Here is a 23,100-nt window from a genome sequence, read left to right as displayed (position 1 = left end):
CCTATTGTTTGCATTATCTTTTCTTATAAAGTACAGTAAGATAAGATAAATAAGTGCAGTGGTGGAATGTAACAAATTAATAGTAGAAATGTACTGTATTTAAGTATACATTTTAAGTAGCTTTACTCAGAGATGGGACCAAGTCGTTGTTTTGCAAATCTCAAGTAAGTCTCAAGTCTTTGAACTCAAGTACAAGTCAAGTCTCAAGTCAAATACAGGAAAGTTCAAGTCGAGTTTAGAGTTACTGGTCCATAAGTCCAAGTCAAGTCTAAGTCTTCTGCTTTGAGCTTTAAGTCATTTCAAGTTTTTAAACTAAAGTACCAAAGACAGCTTAGATTTTTGCAATTTATATGAATTTTAAGCTAAACTGTGCTTAAAAAAATCATACTAATTTATATATGAGTATTTATAAAGTATGTAACAGGTGTAGAAATGTCCATTTTTCCTTTTTAAATGTCTTGACAAGATCTTAGTGTGAATCATTACGGTCAGAATAGAAAGAATTCAGATTTAAGTCTTCTCAAGCCACAGTCGTCAAGTTCGAGTCAAGTCCCAAGTCTTAATCCATTTTATCAAGTCAAGTCTCAGGTTCAAGTCATGACTTGCAAGTCCCCACCTCTGCCTTTACTTCATTACATTTGACAGCTTTGAGACACATCTGTACTTTTTACCCCACTACATTTTTGAAGTGGAATGAAAAGTAAAAAGTATTTATTATTGTCTGAGACGTACTAAAAAGGCCAACGGTTTATATGCCAAGAAAAAACAGCTAGAAAAACAAATTCAGTATTTTCTTTTAAACAAAATCAAGCACAAATCTATCAAAATTACTACATCCGAAGCCTCATTAGATTTCAAAAGCAGTGTGGAATACTTTTACTTTTCTCTTTAAATACAATTTAAATGGCACTTTGATACTTTTATTTTAACTTGTTTTTGTTTTTTTTGCTCCTGTACTTTTTCTTGAGTTCTTTTTCCATCACTGCCAGTATGTATGTCAAATCCTAAATTTCTGGTTGCTGCAGGTTGATAAAAACACAATGACAACAGTTCACTTTCACAAAGTTTGTATTTAATAAGAGTATAGCTTGATTCAATAGTCATGACTAAACAATAAAGTAATAGGTTATAACAAAACACATATAAAATAAATGTAAATAACTGTATAGCTTGTGTAAATCTAAGAAACTTGAATAGAAAAATAAAAAATAGGGCATTGCGTCCATCGTCGAATGGACAACACACGGCAGACTCAACACTTCACTACCAGCAAATTCAATATGAATTTTGTAGTAAAGAATTTTTTACCCAGCAACATAATGACACAAAGACTAAAGGCTCTGTACATGTTTTATATATATATAGACAAATGACAGACAGATTTCAACCACATTCTAACATGATTTTACAGATTTTATTTTGATTAACTACGCTGTGCAGAAAGTTGAAGCCAGACTTGAAACAGCTGTTAAAGGGTGTAATAAGAACACTTTTTATCCAGAAAATGTCAAAATAGTAGGGCTGTAGTTGTTTAACCATTTTTTATCCACATTCTTCTCTCTTCTCTTTTAGTTCTATGATAAATTTATGTTCTGTTCTGTTTGTATTGTGAGTTCACGGTCTTTCTTATTCTGCAAAGCGCCTTGAATTACTTTGTGTACGAATTGTGCTGTACAAATAAACTTGCCTTGCATTTCCATCGTGGCTTCCACCAAAATCTTTGACTCTGAATGTTTGGATTTTATGTAATCATTAGGATTTAAATATGACAAGTTTAATCTGTCTTTATATAAATATTTTTCCTAGTACTTCTTCTGTATAAATAGTAGTTTTTGCATGAACTCCCGTGCAGGTGTAGTCTTGCGAGTGCAGTTTGGGTCAGATTAGATACAGAGACACTTAAGAGTTTTGAGAGCTTAGCCATGCCTCCCTTTTTGGTCAACCAATCAATCAGCAGGACATGTCTTTAGTCGACCACAGCCCTAGAAAATAAGCCAGATTGTTTAGTTGTACATCTGAAGAAACACAAGACTTGTAGGTTAGACCATTTAACACATCACATACTCAAAGACCTAGAGCTTTTATATTGTTATTTTTTATATATATATTGTATTGTATTTATAAAGATGCACTATGTAACTTTTCTGGTGAGGGGTCTACCATTTGCTTGCTATTGCATTCATTGCCTGAAATATTCCACAGTCCGGCATTATACTTATCACCATGGAGACCAAGCAGAATCTTTGGAGGCGCAAAACTGCTCGCTGCATGTTTTTTCAAAGCATATTTTTGCAATTAACTGAATGTGACTGTTTGCTTGATGCCATACTCCGGAATGTTCCAGGCAAAGCTTTAACATAGTCACAGAAACAAACAGGTGGCATACGCACTACCACAAAAGTTACATAGTGCATCTTTCAAGGTCCTATATTGCGCAAAACTGACAAAACGTGAGCTTTAAGCCATGTGATAAAGCTTCCTCATCAAAAACAGACCTGCAGCTGTGTTTTGTTTTGTTCACACTTTTGAGTAGCCCTTTATTAATAGTCTGTCTACATCTCCAAAGCTCAAAATGCTGTTCCACCTTGTGATGTCATAATGAAGTGGTAGTTTTACATCTAAAATTATACTAATTATTCTAGTGAATGTGCATGGAGTGTTTTCTGTTTGAGAAAATAACTAAATATGCACGGTTTGTGTGTCAAAATGCGCGAATGAAACAAAACAACTCCAGGTCTGTTTGTGATGAAGAAACATTATAAAATAGATCAGATAATAGCGTAATATGGGACCTTTAATCACTGAGCACATAAAGGCAATCTGTAAAAGTGCAAAGAAACCATTTGTGTTAAAAACTCATGAGACGAGGACTTGAAGGCGTACAGTTGAATTCATGGCATCTGTGGTTTGACACGATACATTCACTTCCTAAAGCGTAATCAAAGGCAATGGGTCGCTGCAAATAGGGATGTCAACATGATTGTGGCGATTATACAGATCAACAAAAAATAACAGGGGATCGCAGCAATTTTAGAAGCAAAATCAAGCTATATGTATTCAATATATATATTCTCCAAAAATGTAATTCAGTATTTTTGCTTAAGATGGATATTCAGTGTCACAGTTGGTGGTTTTCAGATTCTAGAATGCAGTGATGTTGTTTGAGCAGATGGGAGCAACTGCAAATGTAGAAAATATGAATTTCAATCTGTGAAATGGGTACTTGTATTGAATGTATTGAGTCAAAAAAAAAAAAAAAAGAAGAGAGAATTAAAGAAAGTTCTGGTTCTGAATAAGTTTAGTATTTTGTGAATGTTAATCAATATTATTGTAATGATCTATCCAGCCACAAGAGGGCACACAAGCCAGTTATTCGATCTTAACCATTTGTGCTGTAACCAGATTTGCAAAAGTTGTAGTTCCTACTAAACCAGCTCTTTCTGGTCAAATAGTTCAACTTTAATATGAGCTTTATTTTAACACAAAAACTCAGACAGAGCATGCCTACAGTTAGCATCAGTATTTTTTCCATTAAGTTTTTGTTGTAATAGCTGCTCTGGGCTTAAGGGACAGCTTAGTGTTTAAAAGCTCTGAAATAATTAGTTTTGGAATTTGTCATTTGTCATTTTTGGAGATGTATTTGCTACTTCACTCCAAGCAATAACTGGACAAGTATGTGTGAATGGGTGAGTGGTTCCTTGATGTAAAGTTTTAAGTGGCTTAAAGGTAAAAAAGCACTTTATATACATACGTACATTTTCTATTTGGCAAGACTATGGCAATACAGCAAACTCCCATTCTGGATGCGAAATTGTGCATTTTTGTGAATCTGAACATATGAAAGTGCATTTTACTCTTGTCAAATGTTAGTAACAGCTCAGAAAAGTACAAACCTGATTCTAACTAGTTGTGCTTCATTCATACATGCAGTTAATTAGAGCAAAATATAAAAGACCAGATGCCACGTTTTGAATTTGAGTGTATAAGAAGAAGGGTGTGACAGATAATAATAATTTTAAGCCAAATATTATTAGCTGTTATTTGAAGTTTAGGCATTTTTGGTATTTGGTATTGACGCTTTTTGTTTGCAGGGTTGAATATCTGGAGATTGTTACACCAGATGCCCTTCCTGTTGCGCCTAGAGTTGTCAAAAAAAGTACTCGGATAAGAACAAGAATGCAATGGTATTACCTTTTTCCACTCCTGTTTGGAATTATTGTATCTGCTAAACTGAGGGGCGTTTTACATGTATGTGTAAGGCGGAAAGTTTAGCGGTTACCATGGTGACACAATGCACACATAAGCAAACACAGCCAGAAAAGATAAGATGGTCTGAAAGATTAAGAATTAGTACTGGAAAAAAAAAAGAAAAAAACAAGACCTTTCCTGAATAGTTTCAGAATGGTTTTGACCTAACCCAGACTTGTATAAAGACCACATGATGCAATTAAAAAAACAACTCTGACCTTTGTTGAAAATCATATTATATTGTCAAAAAAAGTGTGTTTCTAAACATTATGGTATTGAAATTAGTATTAGAAACAGAATTTGAAACTTTTGTATCATCACAGCCCTAGTTGCAGCTACCTAAAGATATTGAAAGAAGCAAAGTGGGAGGAGCGCCTTGGCCAAGAGCACAAGGGCAGTACGTTGAAACAAATAAATAAAAAAGGTAAGTATGTGACACCAAAAACAGTCAAAAGTTGCATCTTTTTATGTGAATCGGTCATTTTCTGGTCAGACGACAGTATTTTTCCACGTATTTGAGCATTTATTTGGAGCAGATTTTGTACCAGAAATCCCTGAACTGCAGGCAAAGCTTTTAATCTTTCAAAGCAGAAGTAGTTTCACGACCTGATACACTGTTTTGAATCGAGATCTTTTTCCACAATTCTCCAAATCATCAAAATAAACTAGAATTCTATCAGAAGACAGTTTCTGAAGTGGTCTGTATGGAGTGTGGTGGAGGTATGACACTGATGAAGCTAAAGGCATATTTCAGGTTAATTTTCTTTTTTTAAACAAATAAATACAAAATATGTAACAATAAACTTACTCTTGTCACTCAGTGTGCTTGAATAGTTACTGCTTACTCTTAAACAGGCACGTTTCAATACATTTGAATATTGTTGGGTGGGGAAAAGATCATTTAAAGAGACCATAACTGAATAATTAACAATATAAAAACTTGTATGAATTCAATTTGTAATTATTTTAGCTTCTCTTCAGATTTTTATGTTTTGAACTAAAGGTGTACTATGGAAAGTTTTTTAATGGAGAGTCAACCACCTGCTTCTCTAAATGAAGTTGTTAAAGAGTTGTCCGAAAAGTTCCACAGTAAGACATTAAACTTATCCATCTTGTATTTATTGATGTAATAGTGTTTGAATTGCTTGAAAATCTCCAAAAATATGCATTCTTACTATAGACTGGTTTGCCTCTTCACAGATCAGATCCGTAACTTGGCCAGGTTGCATCACTTGTTCGTTTCCCTGGATATAGGTAGGTTTAATTAACCTGATTAATTAGCCGGTTTCACTTTGTAGAAACAGTCTGAACTCGCAGCATTAGAATTCGTTCACTCGATGGTAGGCGGGTACTTTTTTTAATTTAACCAGTCGCTGCTATTTAGTCGTGACATATGTAATGTGTCACTAACAGGGAAAACTGGTATATTAAGCTTTTCCCAAATCTTGTAGGAAGAAGGGCAATAACTTGATAAAATTCATTGAACATTCTCTTTGTTCCAGCTTTAAATCCTCCATCTCTGGAATTGTTGCCAGCACATAATGTATGGCTCTTCACTTGATTGGCTGGTGCCCAGACTACCACTTCCATGGTTTTTGTGAATCATCTAGTGTATTCTATTTCCTGACTTAGTCACTAGAGAGAAATTAAATTGAGAGGAGGCACTTGGTGGCGCCAGCCTGTAAAAGACTCAAGGCGTTCTTGTAAATTGGATTTTTGTCAATTCTTCTGGACCTGTTTAAATGTGTTTAAAAGCTTATCTGTAAAAATCACACTTAAATCTTTTTACCCAATCGTTCAGCTCTAATCTCCATGGAGAAAAGCAGGCAACAGATGCTCTACCTGAAAAGTTACACATTACGCCTTTAATATATTCCATACTAATTCCGATGTATCGTCACGTGCCTGTTTAATTATACTATTATATAAGCACTACGTAGACACTTAGGCTTTTTTTTCTTGGCTTATTTTTGTTCCTCATTAAAGAGCGTCCATTTTTCTGCAGTTTAAAGGTCCTGTATTACGCAAAATTGACTCTCATGAGCATTAAGACCTGTTAGAATGTTGTTACCTCATCAGAAACATACTTGGAGTTGTGTTTTGAACTCAACTTTTGCATGTTAATGGAACAAATGAAATGAATGAAACAAAACACAAATCCAGGTATGTTTGATGAGGAAACGGCATTATAACATGGATCAGAAAACGGCGTAATATGGTCCTTTTTAAAGAGTTACACGTCTGAATGCTACAGCGGAACAGCGGTGCAGTCTCTAAGAGCTCACTGATTGGTCGGCAGCAGCCCGTGTCTCTGGGCGTGCTCTAAAATGGCGTTGTAGCAGAAGTAGTACTGGTCAGGGGTCTGGATGCTGAAGGCCCTCTGTGTCCTCATCCTCTTCACCGTCTGATGCACGTTCAGAGAGCCCACGTCCTGGAGCTGAGACAGGCAGATGTCCAGAGCGCAAAACGTACCTGAAAGACAAAAAAAAAAACATACTTCAGTCATAAAGAAGGCTAGAACGCTTCGAATTGTATTTATTTTTACCAAATGGTGTGGATTGGAGTGAGACTTTGTATTTGCTTTGTATTACATGTATGTTGTCTGCTTAGATGCCACTTGTTCTGAAATGTGTAATTTGTGTTTATATATTAGTATATGTACTTTGGAATGTGCATATTATTTATTTTTTAAAAAAAGGTGCTGTACTCAATTTCAAAACGTGGAAACAATTTACAATGGTCCAAAGTTATTCCTCACTTACCTTATGTTTCAAAGCGACCTAATTATTCACCACAGTGAGTTCATGTGCCCTTTTCACAGCTCTTAGACACCAGTGCACACTTTCAAACATTGTCTTTTTAGTAAGTTTTAATAAACCACAAAGTTAAAAGGCACTGTACCTAATTTTGTACTGTGTTGAAAACAGGAAAAACAGAACTAATTCATTTTAAATAGTTTGCAGAGGTCCAAAGTTATTCCTCACTTACATTATGTATAGAGCGACCAGATAATCAAAATCAAAACTCGGACACAAAAACTGGTGGTTGGCAATAATAAAATTGTGAATCCAGTGAAGGAAAACTGTAGTACACTCGGCCCATTCACAACTAACATAATTCAGTATAGTCACATTTTCTTCGTGTTTTGGTTGTTTTTATGCAACGTTTCTGTATTTTACCTAAACAAGTGACAATTTATGCTTTTCTTTACTGTTGGCAGAGATCAGATTGGTCAAAAATGGGAACACTTGGGACATTTCTTGTATAAAACTAGGACAAATCACTGGTTTTGGATAAATCTGCTGGGACAAGGGACACAGGGCTCCATTCAGTTAGATTCCGCCCAACCTTGCAGCCCTACCAATCAGAGCAGAAGTATGTGTACACACCTGTCCTGCCGATGCCCGCGCTGCAGTGGACCACCATGGGGGGTCCGAGGGGGTGTCCGGTCCACTGCTGCCCCAGGGCCTTCACAGTCTTCTTCTGCTGCTTCTTCACGGCGTTCAGGAAGTCGATGAGCGTCACGGCCGAGGTGGGAACGCCGTAGTCGGGCCAGCTCAGGTACTGGAAGTGACTCACCTGCCTCTGCTCACAAGTCTGCACCACAGGGAGGAAAGAGGGTTTACAGGGAAATCTTAATCAGAAAAGTAGAAAAGTTACATAGTGCACCTTTGATTTACTTAAGCCAAATAGCCAAAACTTGATGTGTACGTGTACGAAAAGGTGCATTATAAGTTTATTATTACAAAGTGGGACACCAACAACCATACAGGTCTTCTTCAGGGCATTGTAAAGACATAAAAGACTGCAGGTGGCCTTAAAGAGTGGAATCATGTGACACCGGTCATGTGAGCCGACTACAAACAAAATGACACTTAAAATACTTAAAGGACTTTTATGTACCTTGACATTGTGTCTGTGATACTTCGACCTACCAGTACACAAGTTTTTGTATCTCTCCAAGCAAATCTACACATTCTTGAAAAGCACTGGACATTTTAAGTCTTATACACAACTTTTGAAGTAAATTTGAGGGGTGTAATGATATCCAAGTCTCACGATACGATATCGACACAGTATGAACCTTATGGAATGATATTTATTACAACATCGTGGGAAAGCTCACGATATGGTGGGGAGGCTCACGATTAGAGATGTAACAATATCCAAATCTCTCTGTACAATATTTTCACAATATACATCTCACGGTACGATATTTATTGGGATATTTTGTGGAGGCTAAACAACTAAAACTGTTAATATGCTACTTTTCCTCTTAAAATTCCTTGACAAGACCTAATCCAAAGAACTAAAACTTAAACGTGCTTAGAACTGTTATTTCTTCTTGTAGTCTGCATTGAAATGGAGCAAACAATCATGGTCTATGTAGTTCCCTCTGTATTTTTTTTAGCTATTGCTGCACCATAATTCTTAATTTAATAATTGTAATTTGATATACTGTGATGGTCCACGATATTATTGGGAGAACTTTGACGATACGATATCATAATATTTCGGTTATTGTTACGTCCCCAGTAAATTGTGATTAGATCAATTTTTGCCCCCTCGACACTTAGTAAGGAAGTGTCAATACAAAAAAAAAACGTCACATTCACAGGGCAAAAAATAAACCTTTCCTGAATAGCTTTTGAATGACCTTGAAAGGAGTGACAAAAAATATTGAACTCTTTCATGATACTAATCAAATACACCCACGGACCACTATGAACCTACTTGTTCGAGGGATTCTGGATATAACATGAAATGATAATATAAAAGAAAGTTCTAGAACTGAATGCTGAAAATCACATTCTGTTGTCTAAAGAAAGTGTTTATTATCATCATGGTGCTGGATTCGGTATCGACTATTGAGTCTATTCCTTAATACTGAAATAGAGTTTAAAATGTTTGTATCGTGACAACACTATGGTACAGAACAACTCAACTCAGACTGACATTGAGTCTTTAAACTCTCTTGGCAACTCACTCCAAACTCCGCCCATAACCACAACAGTAGAACACTATATAATGATATTAAAAAAACATATATGCAGTTTAGTGGTGAAAAAGTGCATTTAGGGTTTAGTTCCACTTTAAATAGATACACTCTGCCAAAGCACCTTCCAAAAGCACCTGTCCATTACTCCTGAACGGTTTTTAACTGTCTGCCAAGAGCACTCACATAATGATTTCATATTTATCATAATGGAGAGTGCCTAGTGCGTGCAGTAACAGTGACACTTAGTGGTTTAATATGAATATAAAACTATAAAGGAGAGTTCAAGATCTGACATAAAAAGTAGCTTTTGCATGAACTCCCATGCAGTTTTCTTGTCTGATACAGAGAAGCTTAATAGTTCTGAGAGCTTTCTAATTGGCAGGACATGTCAACTACAGCCCTAATACCGTATTTTCCAGACTATAAGTCGCACCAGCCAAAAAATGCGCAATGAAGAAGAAAAAAACATACGTTTACCAAACTCACAATCTCACTCCAAAGCACTAAATCCATTGAATTCTTCATCCTCACTGTCATTTCTGCGCAACCTCCGGAGGTAAACCTTAGATCCATGATGTAAAGGGAGCGCCGCTTCCTCTACTGTGTAGCTGTCCTCAGACTCAGCATCAGTTCCAGTTAGAACTATTCTGGCCTTTCTGAATCCCGACAGGATGGTTTCTGTTGTATTTGAAATTCAGGCTTTGTCGATTCATCCAGTGACTTCTAGGAAAGTTTCATGGTGCACCCACCTGGCTGCCGTGAAGCGGTGTCCTCCATCCCTGCTTTCTGCCAGTCCCTCACAAGTTTCTCACTCACTCCAAACTTTCTTTCTGCTGCTCGATTACCGTTTTTGGCTACAGGTTTCACTATTTGCAGCAAGACAGAGGCTTTTTCTACAGGAGGCATGTGCAGTAGAGTGCAAAGTGACAGTGGTACAGGAGTAATAGTAGTACTAGATACTGACACCCAAGCCTAGAACCTCTCGTGGCTGTCAGTGTGAAAATTTTAATATATATGTCGCACCGGAGTATAAGTTGCAGAAAACACCCAAACCATGAAAAAAGTGCGCTTATAGTCCGAAAAATATGGTACATGTTATTATTTTTTTTACAAAAGTGACAAGTTAATCTTTGCACTCCACTGTCTCTTAAAAGGTGCATTGTGTAACTTTTCTGGTGGAGGGTCCATCAAAATATCCATGGAGAACAGCATGTATTACTTTGTCTGGTTTCACAATATGATATTAAAACTTTCTATCATCATGGAGACAAAGTTACAGGTCAGATCTGTTTAGAGGCAATCCCAGTTTTTGGAGGTAATGTTGAGCTACAAAACCACCTGTAATTGTAAGAGCTGTTTAATGTCATACTGTGGAACATTACAGGCAAAGCAAAGACATATCCAAGAAACAAGCAAGTGACAGACCTCCAACTAAAAAGTTACATACTGCACTTTTAAGATAAATTTGTGGTCAAAGTCAAATGTATTGGGCCGTCCCTTTTTTTCTGGGTACATGAGTTGAGTTTTTAGTAGTTTTACCTCTGTGTTGTGCAGCTCCAGCGTGGTGTGGTTGTAGTGTGGGTGATGGTCCACTCTCTGGTTCACTACAGCGATGTGTCCGTAGACCTCCTGCCCTCCCTCCTCTAGAGGCCAGTACTGACCACACTTCCTCCGACTGCCCTCCTCCGTCCTACAAACAAGAAAGTACAGTTACTCTAAATGTTACTGTAAAGTTATTTCATTACAAGTACAAAACGGATGGAAGAGTTTTCAAGTGTTTGATTGATGTATTAAAGGATCAGACTAACATTTAGTCAGAAAAAAACAAAAACACAACTGATTACTGATTTAAAGACCTATATTATGGAAAATTGTCGCAGCCTAAATTTGCAGGATTTGTGTGTTAAATATGCATCAGCGAAACAAAACAACTCCAGGTGTGTTTTTGATGAAGAAACAACATTATAACAGATCGGAAAATAGAGAAACAGGAGCCCTTTATCCTATTGGTCCAGGTTTATCAGGTAGACCTACAGTTAGGAAGCTAAAGTCCCTTCCATTCAAAACAGTATGGACTGGATTTTTGCCAGGATTGAAAGGCACATTAAAGCTCCACTGCAAAAAATGTCATCCACTCATGTAAATATGTTACGAGGGCAATACATTTTTATAATTCCATTTTATTTTCTGTGGGTTTAGCTGATAAAGGCTTTTAATACTTATTGTATTGGTAAACTATTGTATTTGATAACTCTATTCTTCTGCTGTTCGGGCTGAAATAATTTCCTTTTGGAGATGACTAAAAGTGATTCTGATCCTCATCCTGAACCACAAAAATAATTATGTTTTTCAAGGTATTTTTGAGAAATAAAAACACCTGTAATTGAATAAATGCAAGATTGATACGTTTAATGCTGCAGATTCCGGCAAAGCAATAAAATATCCTAGCCAGACTGGTGCTACCTAGTGCCTCCACTCAATTTAATTTCTCTCCAGCGACCAGGTCAGGAATTGGAAGACACTAGACGGTTTGCAAGAACCCCAGAAGTTGTAGACCGCGCACTGGCCAATCAGTGAAGAGCTGAACCAACCCTAGTTGTGATAGCAGAATGCATACGCTATCCTCCTTTGGACTTCCTTTGTCAAATATAAACTTCACGTTTTTTATTGCGCCTTTGATCGTTGATAGACATGTTCACTCTCTGCTTTGTTTGCTGTTGTGCCGGCAATTACTTGGACACTACTGAGCATTACATATGTCACGAGCAAATAGCAGTGATTGGTTAAATTTAAAAAGTACCCGCCTACTGTTGAGCGAACAAATCCTAATGCTGCGAGGTCAGACTGGTTCTACAAAGTGAAACCGGCTGATGAATATGGCTAAAAATATAATAGACAGCCACTAAACACTGTTGATCAGAGTTGAGTCAAGTTTTAATATTTGTTCTAAAATAAATATAACCAAATAAAAAGTATAAAAAAATTAATAAATATAACTAAATAACTTGCCTGGTTGTCATGACGATAACCAGCACATTTTGCTCCCAGACCATTCTCCAGAAGTCTCCGTATGTCCTCTCCAGTGGCCCTTAACAGACAAGCAAAACAAACACAATGCAATTAGTTTAGGTTCAGATGGGAAGTAAAATATAACAGAGCATGGCCAGTTAATGAGACGAGGATGCTGATTTAATGAGGCAAGCATTGAATAACAAATGGTCTCACGGATGTTGTAATGTTGTACAAATAAATGACACTTGGTAGCCTAGAATACAACTACATTTACGTTCATTTTTTACTTCTATTAGGCTAAAGTCCTTACCTTGTGTACCAATGTATGCGTTTTTCTGTTTGTAGCCGTCCATGTAGCTCGCGTTAATGTAGTCGGATCTCTGCAATGAAAGATAGCCAATTACAGTTTGATTTAATACATAATGCAAATCTCTTTTTAAAAAAAATTTTTTTTATAACGAACCTCATTTCGTCGCAGTTTTAATTTGACTCTGGTCTGGTCGAGGCACAGAACGTCTCCGTAGCGATTCTTGTCCTGGTTGTACAAAGCTCTGTAGACAAGGAGGAATATGACGTTATATTTACCTTGAATAAATTTGGTCAAAACAAAGAAATCCGAAGCCTGAAGTTGCTCTGTTCTTAAGCAAGACACTTCATATACACTGCCAAATGTTGTGAGTAAGTGCTGGTCCAAGGAGTTGAATACTGCACCCAATTGAAAAGCGACTTTGAAAGCATCATTAGAGACTTACTAGGAGTAGCTTTTCATTCCCGTGTTAAAACCCTCAAATTGCTCCAACCTGGATTCACTATTAACCCAGATTTTATGATTTTGTCTTAGTGAAATTCTGAGAACCAAATGGAACGCCAAAGGGGCTTGATGTAGCTCCCAGAGCGCTTACTGATCACTGATTTTTGTGGATGAGTTTATTTCATTTCATTCACACAAATTGCACTTCCAAATTATGATACTAAAATGAGAAGATTTAAATACATTTTACTGTTGTTTGGATAACAGGTCTATGAAAACACTCCTTTCACAGTATTACAGCCAAAAGTGTATAAAGAAGTGGACTAAGGGAGTGTGACATCACCTACAGCTTTTAGCTCCAGTCAAATGAAGCTCACTGAGGCTGGCAGTTATGAGGCAAATATGGAGCAGAGTTCCATAATAGGAAAAGAAATTTATTTACAAGGAAAATAGCAAAATAAAAACAACAAAATCATGTAGAGCGGGTTAATACAAATATTTTTTGGACATAGGGCCTCATTTCCTAGTGAGCTAGGAGACGTGTGGAGACATTTTTTTCAACTATTCCATCCAGTCCTTGTATTTGCAGAGGTCACTGGTGCTAGGCTAGTGCATGTCAATGGCCATAGTTAGCCTGCCACTAAAAACAGTCTTACCCACTCCACAAAACACCCAAAGTAAATCTGTTATTACACCAGACTGTCGATGTGAATGTCTGTGTTAATAGAATACATTTTAGAAGTAAAACCAACCTTGCATTTGAAGGATTTATGTCTGAGCAGCAGCAGCGAGTTGTACTTCCTGATAGAAAGCTTGGCAGCGGCGGACTGATATATGAGAAAATAGTCCCTCAACATGCGACGATTCATGAGATGCAAGGTTAGTTCTATTTCAAACATTATTCTATCAACAGACATTTACATCGACAGTCTGATGTAATAATAGACTTACTTCGGGGTTTTGTGGAGTGGGTAAGAATTTTTTAGGAGCAGGATAACTATGGCCATTGACATGCACTAGCCTAGCACCAGCGACCTCTGCAAATACAAGGACTGGATAGAATATTTAAAAAAGTGTCTCCACACGTCTCCAACACGCTGGCTCACTTGGAAATGAGGTCCTATGTCCAAAATTCCAGACTGTCCCTTTAAGACCAAAATGAGGAGCCTGACAGCATCAGTTATGTAGAAAGGGGGCGATATTTTTTCAGTACAAGGTGAAATGGAGCCACAAGTGATGGAGCCAGAAGCGTCCTATTTGCAACACAGCGGCTAGGGGGGTTTCCTATGTCCATTTATATATACAGTCAATGATTCTAGCTTACTCCATATTACTGTATTGGGCTAATCTAATCACATCATGTATTAAACTATTATTACTGACTGTGAGTGGTGGAAGGTCCCTGGTGGTGGCTCTTTCCTTAGCTCCTCGTACTCCTGATGGATCCCTGAGCGCTGCAGCCGGCCCAGGTGAGCCATCAGCTCCTGGGGCCTCATGGACTCGGGCCCCGGCACGTGCACCGACCCTTCCTCCACTGGGATGCACACCAGCTCGTCCACGGGGTCCACCCTCCCGTTCTGACCGGACAGGAGCTGCTGGTTCATGGTGTGGGCGTCAAGAGGTAACAGCCCCCCGAGGTGCTGGGGCAGGCAGTCTCTGGGCAGGTGTTGTTTGAGCTCGGCAGTTTAACCATCTGAACCTGGAGAATGGACAGACATTATGTCAGGGGAGTACGGAAGAGCAGCGGTGAAAGAAGTACTCAGTTTGTTAAGTAAAAGTACAGATAATGGAGTAAAAAAAATTGCATTATACAAAAATCTACTTAAAGGTTCATTGTGTAACATTGTGAAGGGTCTGTCACCTGCTTGTTTCTATGGAGATATCATTGCTCTGTCTAGAATGTTCCACAGTATGACATTAAACACCTCTACCTTGCATTTACTCAATTACAGGTGGTTTTATAGCTCAAAAATACCTAGAAAAACAGACAATCTGAATGTGAGCAGGGTTGCCACTCCCCAGATCTGACCTGTAACTTGGTCTCGTTCGGTCTCCATGAAGGTAGAATGATTTAATGCCATACTACGAAACATTCTAGACAATGCAATAACATCTACATAGAGAAAAGCACTTGACCAGAAAAGTTACACAATGTAAGTACAAATACCAGACCAAATAAATACTCAAGTAAAAGTATCACAAGAAAAAAATTACTTAAAATTACTTAAAAGTGTTAAAGTATGTGTTTAAAAATGTACTTTATGATTAAAAAGTAAAAATATTTCATGGAGATTTTGAGATTTAAAAGCTTCAAATGTACTGATTTTGATTTAAAAAAATATATTTTGCTGAATTTTGTTCAACGGAAAAAATGGCATCAATGTTTATTTCAACACTGTTTGCTAATGTGTGCGTTGTGTCACCATGGTAACTCCTAACCATTCCACCATGACATCACAGCAGTGGAAAGTATCAATAAGACAGGATATGTTTTTGTTTGCGGAGGAAATTATGGTACAAAAAACTGTAGCCTTTGCCATTTTGATTTGAAATTTTAGTACAGAGAATAACACAACATAACCTTTAAACTGTAGGACATAAATATTGACCCCAAAAGTCGTTCTAGCTTTAACTTATTGAACGATGAAACAAAATTGTAATTATTATGACAGGCCTATCTACCCATCTAACAGCCTGTAGTATCAGAATAAATTTGAGAGAATGCAAACACCAGTAGTTTACTTTAAAAATTCTCCATTGGTTTAACAGTAGCATTTTTTTTAGGAAATAAAAAGTCACACTCCAAGAAACAGATAAATATATAATTCAAACGAGGCCTGTGTGAGTGAGTACTTTACCCTCTCCCTGAGTTTCTCCTTGAGCAGCAGACTGAGCAGATTATAGGGCACCCTGAACCACACCGGAGCCCCCACTATCAGCACCTTCTTCAGCCTGGCAGGGAACGCCCCCTAGAGGAGACAACGCAAACACAGATCACATTTATGTTACCATTTCTGAAATTTGCTCATTTGTTAAAAATAGCTACAGAATATATTACTGTTAATGACTATTTCAGATGGAAGAAGGATATAAAGATAAGATATTTTAGAGTTTTCATAAACTTACTATCCATGGTTTTAGACTGATGAAAATCTAACACTGTTTCCATAGCAGTTAACAAATAAAAAACAAAATTGTGTATCTTTTGAATGTTTTGAAGTGATTTAAGTCTGGCACCACTGCCATGGCAATTAACATTAAACAAAATATTAGGCTATATCTTTCAAATCAGGCGTGGGCAAGTATTTTTTCCATGAGGCCACATAAGAAACAGAAAATACTGTGGGAGGCCGGGCCAAAATGCTTAACTCAATTCTGCATAATATTAATTATATTTCTTAATAAAAAGCAGTAAATAGCAGTGTTCTGACAAACTGGTCAGACTGGTAAAAGTTTATGTTATGACTAAGCAATGAAAAAGTGATGTTGCCTTACAAAACATGTCATTTAAAAAAAAAAAAACAACAACTCTAAAATAAAAGCAATGTAGCTTTAGTCCATGCATGAGGTAAAAAATCTTAATTTTATAATTCCAAATGATCTTAAATGGGCCGGTCCAAGTCAACCAAAGAGCCACATGAGGCTGGGTCTGGACAATTGCCCGCAGGTCTGTTTTAAACTCACCTTTAATAAGTTGAGTATTTTCTTGCTGAGGTCCAGCTCAAAGTTTGTGTAGTTGGATCCTGCCATGTCATAAATGAACACCAGGCCATTCCTCTGGGTTTCAAAACTGAAACAAAAAATGTATTTAATTAAAAATTGCACATTGTAAACAAGTTCAGGAGCATTAATATTTGAGACAAGGCATATGAACTGCCAGCAAGTGGCATGAGGGGCTTTGAACCCAACTAAATATGCTGTTTGGTTATGCACATTAACCTGGAACATTCTTTATGAAATCCAATTTCTAAACTTATAAATGATTAATTTTAATTTGGGGGATATTGGAATAAGAGTTTTCATTCATAAAATGTTTTAAAATGCTTCAAGTTAGAAAGTTTACATTACAACATTACAACATAATCTGATTAATTATTTTTATCATTTAAACAGCACTCATTAGAACATAAATTGTAAATATAATTGCAATAGTAATGCTTTTTGGATTATTAACAATTACAATATTTTCCCAAATCCCGCAGCCCTGTAGTAGTGACATATGTGGTTACCTTTCCACGGCTCGGTCCAGGAGGTAGAACAGAGCCTGGAGGACTACATGGTTTCCCGTTTTATTCGGATGGTGGAGTTTAGCCGTGTATAATGCAATGGACGCTCCTGACGGATCCCGAGCATTCTGCAACAGATGAAAGAACATCATTTATAATCTGATCATATATAGTTAAGTGGCAGTTTGTGGAAAAAGTTAAGAAAACTACAAAAATAAAGTTCTTAAGCAAAATACCTTTAACTCTAATTTCATATCTACTGCGTGTGCCCAACAAGGAAGTAAAATGATTAACTTCACCAAAATGAAAAATGTACCACAACTAGGCAATATTTCTTTAGTAAAATCTTTAATATAATGATGTGAACTTTAATGAAATGGGTAGTCGAACCTGCCATATGCACTTTGACCATACAATCATCAGAGCAGTGAATCGATAGAAATTGATTTCCACTTATATACAGTGTGATACAGGCTCCATTATGGATATTCACATTTGTTAACAGGGTCTAAATAAATGTGGCACTATTTGAATGTCTTGAATCTCAGCTTGCTCTAAATGAAATATTATAATTGGCAATAAATCAAAATGTAGTATAACAGTGACCACAGGAGGGCACTCAAGATCATGTGTATTTTTCGTATTGGCACTGCTCCAGACGGGCTGAGTGGCTGTCAGGGGTGATACTGCCTCCTATGATAACTCTCCTGAAGGATCAATAAAGGCTCTGAACCTGATTATTAAGCTGAAAACATGAAGAAGAAAAAAAAGTTAATTTTAAATTGTTTGCTGCAGTTTTAACCTTTCTGTGTGGAGTTTATACATTCTCCCTGTGCCTGGGTAGATGTCCTCTGGGTGCTCTGGTTTACACTACCACAAAAAAAAAAAGGCCCCACCTCTCAGCAGGACTACCTTGTTAAATAAAGACCAATAATAAAGAATAATAATGATAAAAATGAACAACTACTGTACTTCTGTTAAAGGGGCAGTCTGGAATTTTGGACATAGGACCTCATCTCCTAGTGAGCCAGAGTGTTGGAGACGTGTGGAGACACATTTTGAAATATTCCATCCAGTCCTTGTATTTGCAGCGGTCGCTGGTGCTAGGCTAGTGCATGTCAATGGCCATAGTTAGCCTGCCATTAAAAAAAGTCTTACCCACTCCACAAAACACCCGAAGGAAATCTATTATTACACCAGACAGAATAATGTTTGAAATAAAACTAACCTTGCATCTCATGAATCGCGGCATGTTGAGGGACTATTTTTATCATATATCAGTCCGCCGCTGCCAACCTTTCTATCAGGAAGTACAACTCGCTGCTGCTGCTCAGACATAAATCCTTCAAATACAAGGTTAGTTTTACTTCTAAAATGATTCTATCAACACAGACATTTACCTCAACAGTCTGGTGTAATAATAGATTTGCTTTGGGTGTTTTGTGGCGTGGGTAAGACTATTTTTATTGGCAGGATAACTATGGCCATTGACATGCACTAGCCCAGCACCAGTGACCTCTGCAAATACAAGGACTGGATGGAATATTTCAAAAAGTGTCTCCACATGTCTCCAACACTCTGGCTCACTAGGAAATGAGGTCCTATGTCCAAAATTCCGGACTGTCTCTTTAAGCCTTTAATTCAGAAGTATACAAAGGTTTTCATCCAAGGCCACATATGGAAATGTATACAGAGCACAGACTGCAGAACAATGAAATGAATCACCCAAAAATTCCAACTTTTTCCACCACAGCTGTAATGAGTCATCAGACATTTATGTTATGTCTGTATCACATCAAAATGTAAGTAAGCATTGAAGAATTTACCTAACATTTGCAGTAAAAAGGACTACTTTTGGTCATTTGGGCCAATTCAGCAGGACGCCTGAGGGCCAACAACAACTATTCTGAGATTTAGTAAATACTTCTTAAAATCTGCCATCATTTCTTCTTATTTCCATCAAACTCGCTGATACACTGCTCCCTACAAGACTCATAAAACCCCCTCCTGGTGAGTGATGGTACTGCGTCTACTCCAATTCAGTTCATTTGACAGAATTTAGACGTAAAACTGAACCAGGGGACGTCATGAGGACCAAAGCAGAATGCACCGAGTCTTCCAAACCAATAAAAATATGAAGCCTCCCTGACTCTGAGGGCTAAAAATACTCAGACAGGAAGTGAGCGGAGACGTCAGAGCAGAGGATGTGCAGAGCCGGAGCACGTCAGCGGAGAGCGAGCACAGGGGAGGAGGAAGGGGGGGCGATGACATAGGAATTTTAACCGTGTCAGGGGATTATTGATATTTTGCAGCTGATGCCGTCAACATTCCCTGGGGTGATGCTAACTGGAGGCACTACTCAGTCTGAAGCTCTATTAGACTTTAATCTGAGCTTTAACACAATCTGACCAGAAAGTTGATTTAGGATCTACAACAAGTGAGATTGTTAAACAAGTTTCTCACACCTCCTCTACGGTGGAATTCGCCTTTTAACTGTCAGATTGCAGATTTGTTGACCTGGTTTATGGTTCATATCTCTATAATTACTGGGCCTGCCAAATGAAACAAAAACTGGCAAAAAGTCCAATGCCTTCTCTGTCAGTATAAATAAACAAAAGCGTAATCTTTCTTTTACAGTAGCTTCAGAAAGTGGTGCCATTCTTCAATCCCAATGACGCGATTGTCATCAGTTGAAAGGACATAACATTAAAATGGCAAGTTTGTGGAGCCAGTTCACAACAAATACTGACAAGTAAGCTGTATTAAGGCTGAAAAAAGACACAGTGCAGCTTTATTCATATTAGTTATATCCTTGAGGCCATGGATTGTTTTGAGAACCCAAAGAGCAAACCTATGAAAATGTTACTGCTTGTAATGCGCCGGAGTACTCTAAAAATACTTAATGTGGCGTCCCCTGCTGGAGATAGTCAAGCTTTATGCCAAATTGTGGAATAGTTCAGTCAAAACAACATCTCTAGGGAAAATAAAATGTTTTAGACCCTCGACCTTCACCAAACTTATACCACAGCAGCTTTGTGAACTGAATTGTAATATTCATTTTCGCTGATGAGAAATCGAATATAACTTCACTTGAATCGTTTCAGTAGAATATAAAAACATTAAAATATAGAGGCCATGTTTCCTCACCAGCACAGTGAACTTCCCGCTGAGCAGCTCGGACCTCAGCGGCTCCTCGTGGGGCTGCAGTCGTACGATTCCTTCTTTGAGTCGTGTTTCCTGGAACAGAGCAGGAGAATCAGGACAAACCTGGACCAATGGAAAATCATTTACCTCAACAAAACACCCACACACACACACACACACACACACACACACAAAAGTAGGGATGGGCAATACAGATATTTTTAGCCGATATCTGATATTTGGCCTGCTGCTGTGCCCGATACCGATATTTAGCTTTTAAAGTCCATAGCAAATTGATCTGAAGTTGAAGTACAGATCACAAATACAATTTTCCTGTTTATAAAATAAATACCATTTAGTTATGGAAACACAAGAGAATCGAGCTTTGCAAAAATATCGGTATAGAATATCGTTATTGGCCAATACCATCATAGACCAAAAAATGTATCAATATGGTTCGATGCCGATACTGAAACTGATATATCACCTATCCCTACACAAAAACATCACTTCTGTCATCACTTCTGTAAAATTACACAAAATTACACAAGTTAGGCAATGTAGTCATGTTTTGTTTTGTTTTTTTGCAACCCTACTTCATTGTGCCTGTAAAAGTCTTGGAGTTAAAGTTCTACTATCACACAAAACATGAATGAACCATAAAATGAACCACACATGGGCAGAAATATCACTTTATATCCTTGTTTGTTGTTTGATTACCCTAAACCTTTTCAGTTTTAAGTCATTTATAATAACCTTTAATAATAGACAATACACTTTATATTATAATTTCGCATATCTCAAAATCAGCAATTGAGATATTCTACATTTTTCAGTATACATTATTACAAAGCGATAACATCTCCATGGATATAAGCAGGTGGCAGAAAAGTTACACCTTTAACAATCATCAAGAGGTTTTCTTGACCCAGAAAGAGGAGCTAGGTGTTTAACTTGATCCACTTCTTTTACAAAAATATTCAAAACTTTAAAAGGTGCTGCATTATCCAAAACTGACTCTTGTGAGCTTTAAAACATGTTATAATGTTGTTACCTTGTGTTTTGTCCCATTCACATGCTTGTGTAATACTGGATTATTAGGCTGTCTATATCTCCCAAACACAAAATGACCAGTTCCACCTTGTGATGTCATTTAGTAATTTAATTTAACATATTTACATATTAGTATATTATCAGTTTGAAATTTTTTTTATAGTTAATTTCACCTTTTGTACAGTTGATATTGTAATTGCTGTAATTTCAAAGTTAGGCAAATCCGAGGTTGGCCGCTTAATGACATCACAAGGAGGAACAGAGTATTTTCAGTTTGAGAAAAGAACACAGGATGAATATGCGGTATTTGTGCGTTACACATGTGTGAATGAAACAGAAAACCACAACTCCAGGTCTGTTTGCGACGAGGAAACGACATTATAGCATAGATCAGAAAAGACATCTGTACTTCAGCAAATGTACTGTACAGCAGTTACCAGGAGCTTGCATTACATAAGCAACATAAGCGTAACTCTTAACCATTAGACCAGAGTTAGCCAATATGTGCAGTTTATGACGCAAAAGTGACTCCTCAGAATTTGACCGCTGAAATAAACAGACGTTTCTGTTCCCCTTTGAAATGGTACCCACAGCACTACATTACCCATTTTCACTTCTGCTTTACAGTGAGTGTCAAAATTCTTCAGATATTAAGTACATGCCCAGGTTAAATGACTACCCATGAGTAGATGTGACTAAATCATTGGAATTACATAAAAAATATATATATATATTCTTGCTTAATAAATGATAAGGTTTATAGAAGCATATATGTGCAATGTGCATATATTTCAAAACACCAAACCTGAATGTATATATTTTAAAAAGGTACACTAAAAAGCATTGGAAATCAGATATTAATGGATGCGAAAATGAGTATCTAGTTTCAATGCAAAAAAGTCACATTGGCAGGACAGAAATGAACCTTTAGAATGATCTTGAGCTGTATCAGAACAAATATAAGAGCACACAGACTAGTATATACGCCCATGGACCACTATGGAACCAACCTGGACCACTGAGAGATTACACACATATAACACCACATGGGAATAGAAAAGAAAGTACTATGATTTAATGTTGAAAATCATATTCTTTTGTCTAAATGAAGAGTGTTTTTTATTATCATTGTGGTATCCAAGTTGATATTGAGTCCACTCCTTAGAATTGAAATCAAGTTTAAAATGTTTAAAATGATTCTTGTCACGATCCTAACGTTTTAAATCAAGCTTTTCTGTGGTTGGCCCCACACTTTGGAACGCTCTCCCCCCTCACATTAAAACCATCCCTTCATTCAATTGTTTTAAAGGGCCTGTTTACACGAGAACGCTTGCGGGTAAAAACGTCAAAATATTTAATCGGAAGTGCCTTTCGTTTAGACATTGATGGCGTTTTTGGGGCTTAAAAACACAAAAATCTGAAACCACCCTCCGGAGTGGAAAAGCTGAATACGCTCCACCGTAGCATTTCCGTCTACACTGCCCAAGACGCAAAACTCTGTTCAGATCTGCTCACGTCGTGTACGCATTTACATCACATACATCACCATCTAGCTGCCTGGCATGCATACACAATCAAATTCCACACACTTTTGCGTCCGTATACACGCAGATTTCATCCCGAAAACGCTTGTCTAAAAGCGGAATGAAAAGTGACGAGACGCCACT

At 37.3% G+C, this 23,100-nt stretch overlaps 1 protein-coding gene across 1 annotated transcript in view; it reads right to left on the bottom strand.

Moving 5' to 3' along the window:
- Positions 1 to 1,050: 1,050 nt before the first annotated feature.
- ptpn9a (protein tyrosine phosphatase non-receptor type 9a) overlaps positions 1,051 to 23,100 on the bottom strand; it is a 47,241-nt gene continuing 25,191 nt past the window's right edge. Inside the window, 12 exon segments of the mRNA XM_020923197.2 lie at positions 1,051 to 6,720; positions 7,638 to 7,845; positions 10,787 to 10,937; positions 12,257 to 12,335; positions 12,570 to 12,639; positions 12,723 to 12,810; positions 14,394 to 14,694; positions 14,697 to 14,709; positions 15,869 to 15,979; positions 16,695 to 16,800; positions 17,240 to 17,364; positions 20,384 to 20,473. Coding sequence (XP_020778856.2) covers positions 6,530 to 6,720; positions 7,638 to 7,845; positions 10,787 to 10,937; positions 12,257 to 12,335; positions 12,570 to 12,639; positions 12,723 to 12,810; positions 14,394 to 14,694; positions 14,697 to 14,709; positions 15,869 to 15,979; positions 16,695 to 16,800; positions 17,240 to 17,364; positions 20,384 to 20,473 — 1,533 coding nt within the window. The 3' untranslated portion in view covers positions 1,051 to 6,529.

This window comes from Boleophthalmus pectinirostris, unplaced genomic scaffold (assembly GCF_026225935.1).
Source record: "Boleophthalmus pectinirostris isolate CB_2022bp ecotype Guang Dong unplaced genomic scaffold, ASM2622593v1 HiC_scaffold_2, whole genome shotgun sequence".
NCBI lineage: Eukaryota > Metazoa > Chordata > Actinopteri > Gobiiformes > Gobiidae > Boleophthalmus > Boleophthalmus pectinirostris.
This window is presented reverse-complemented; position numbering and strand designations above follow the sequence as displayed.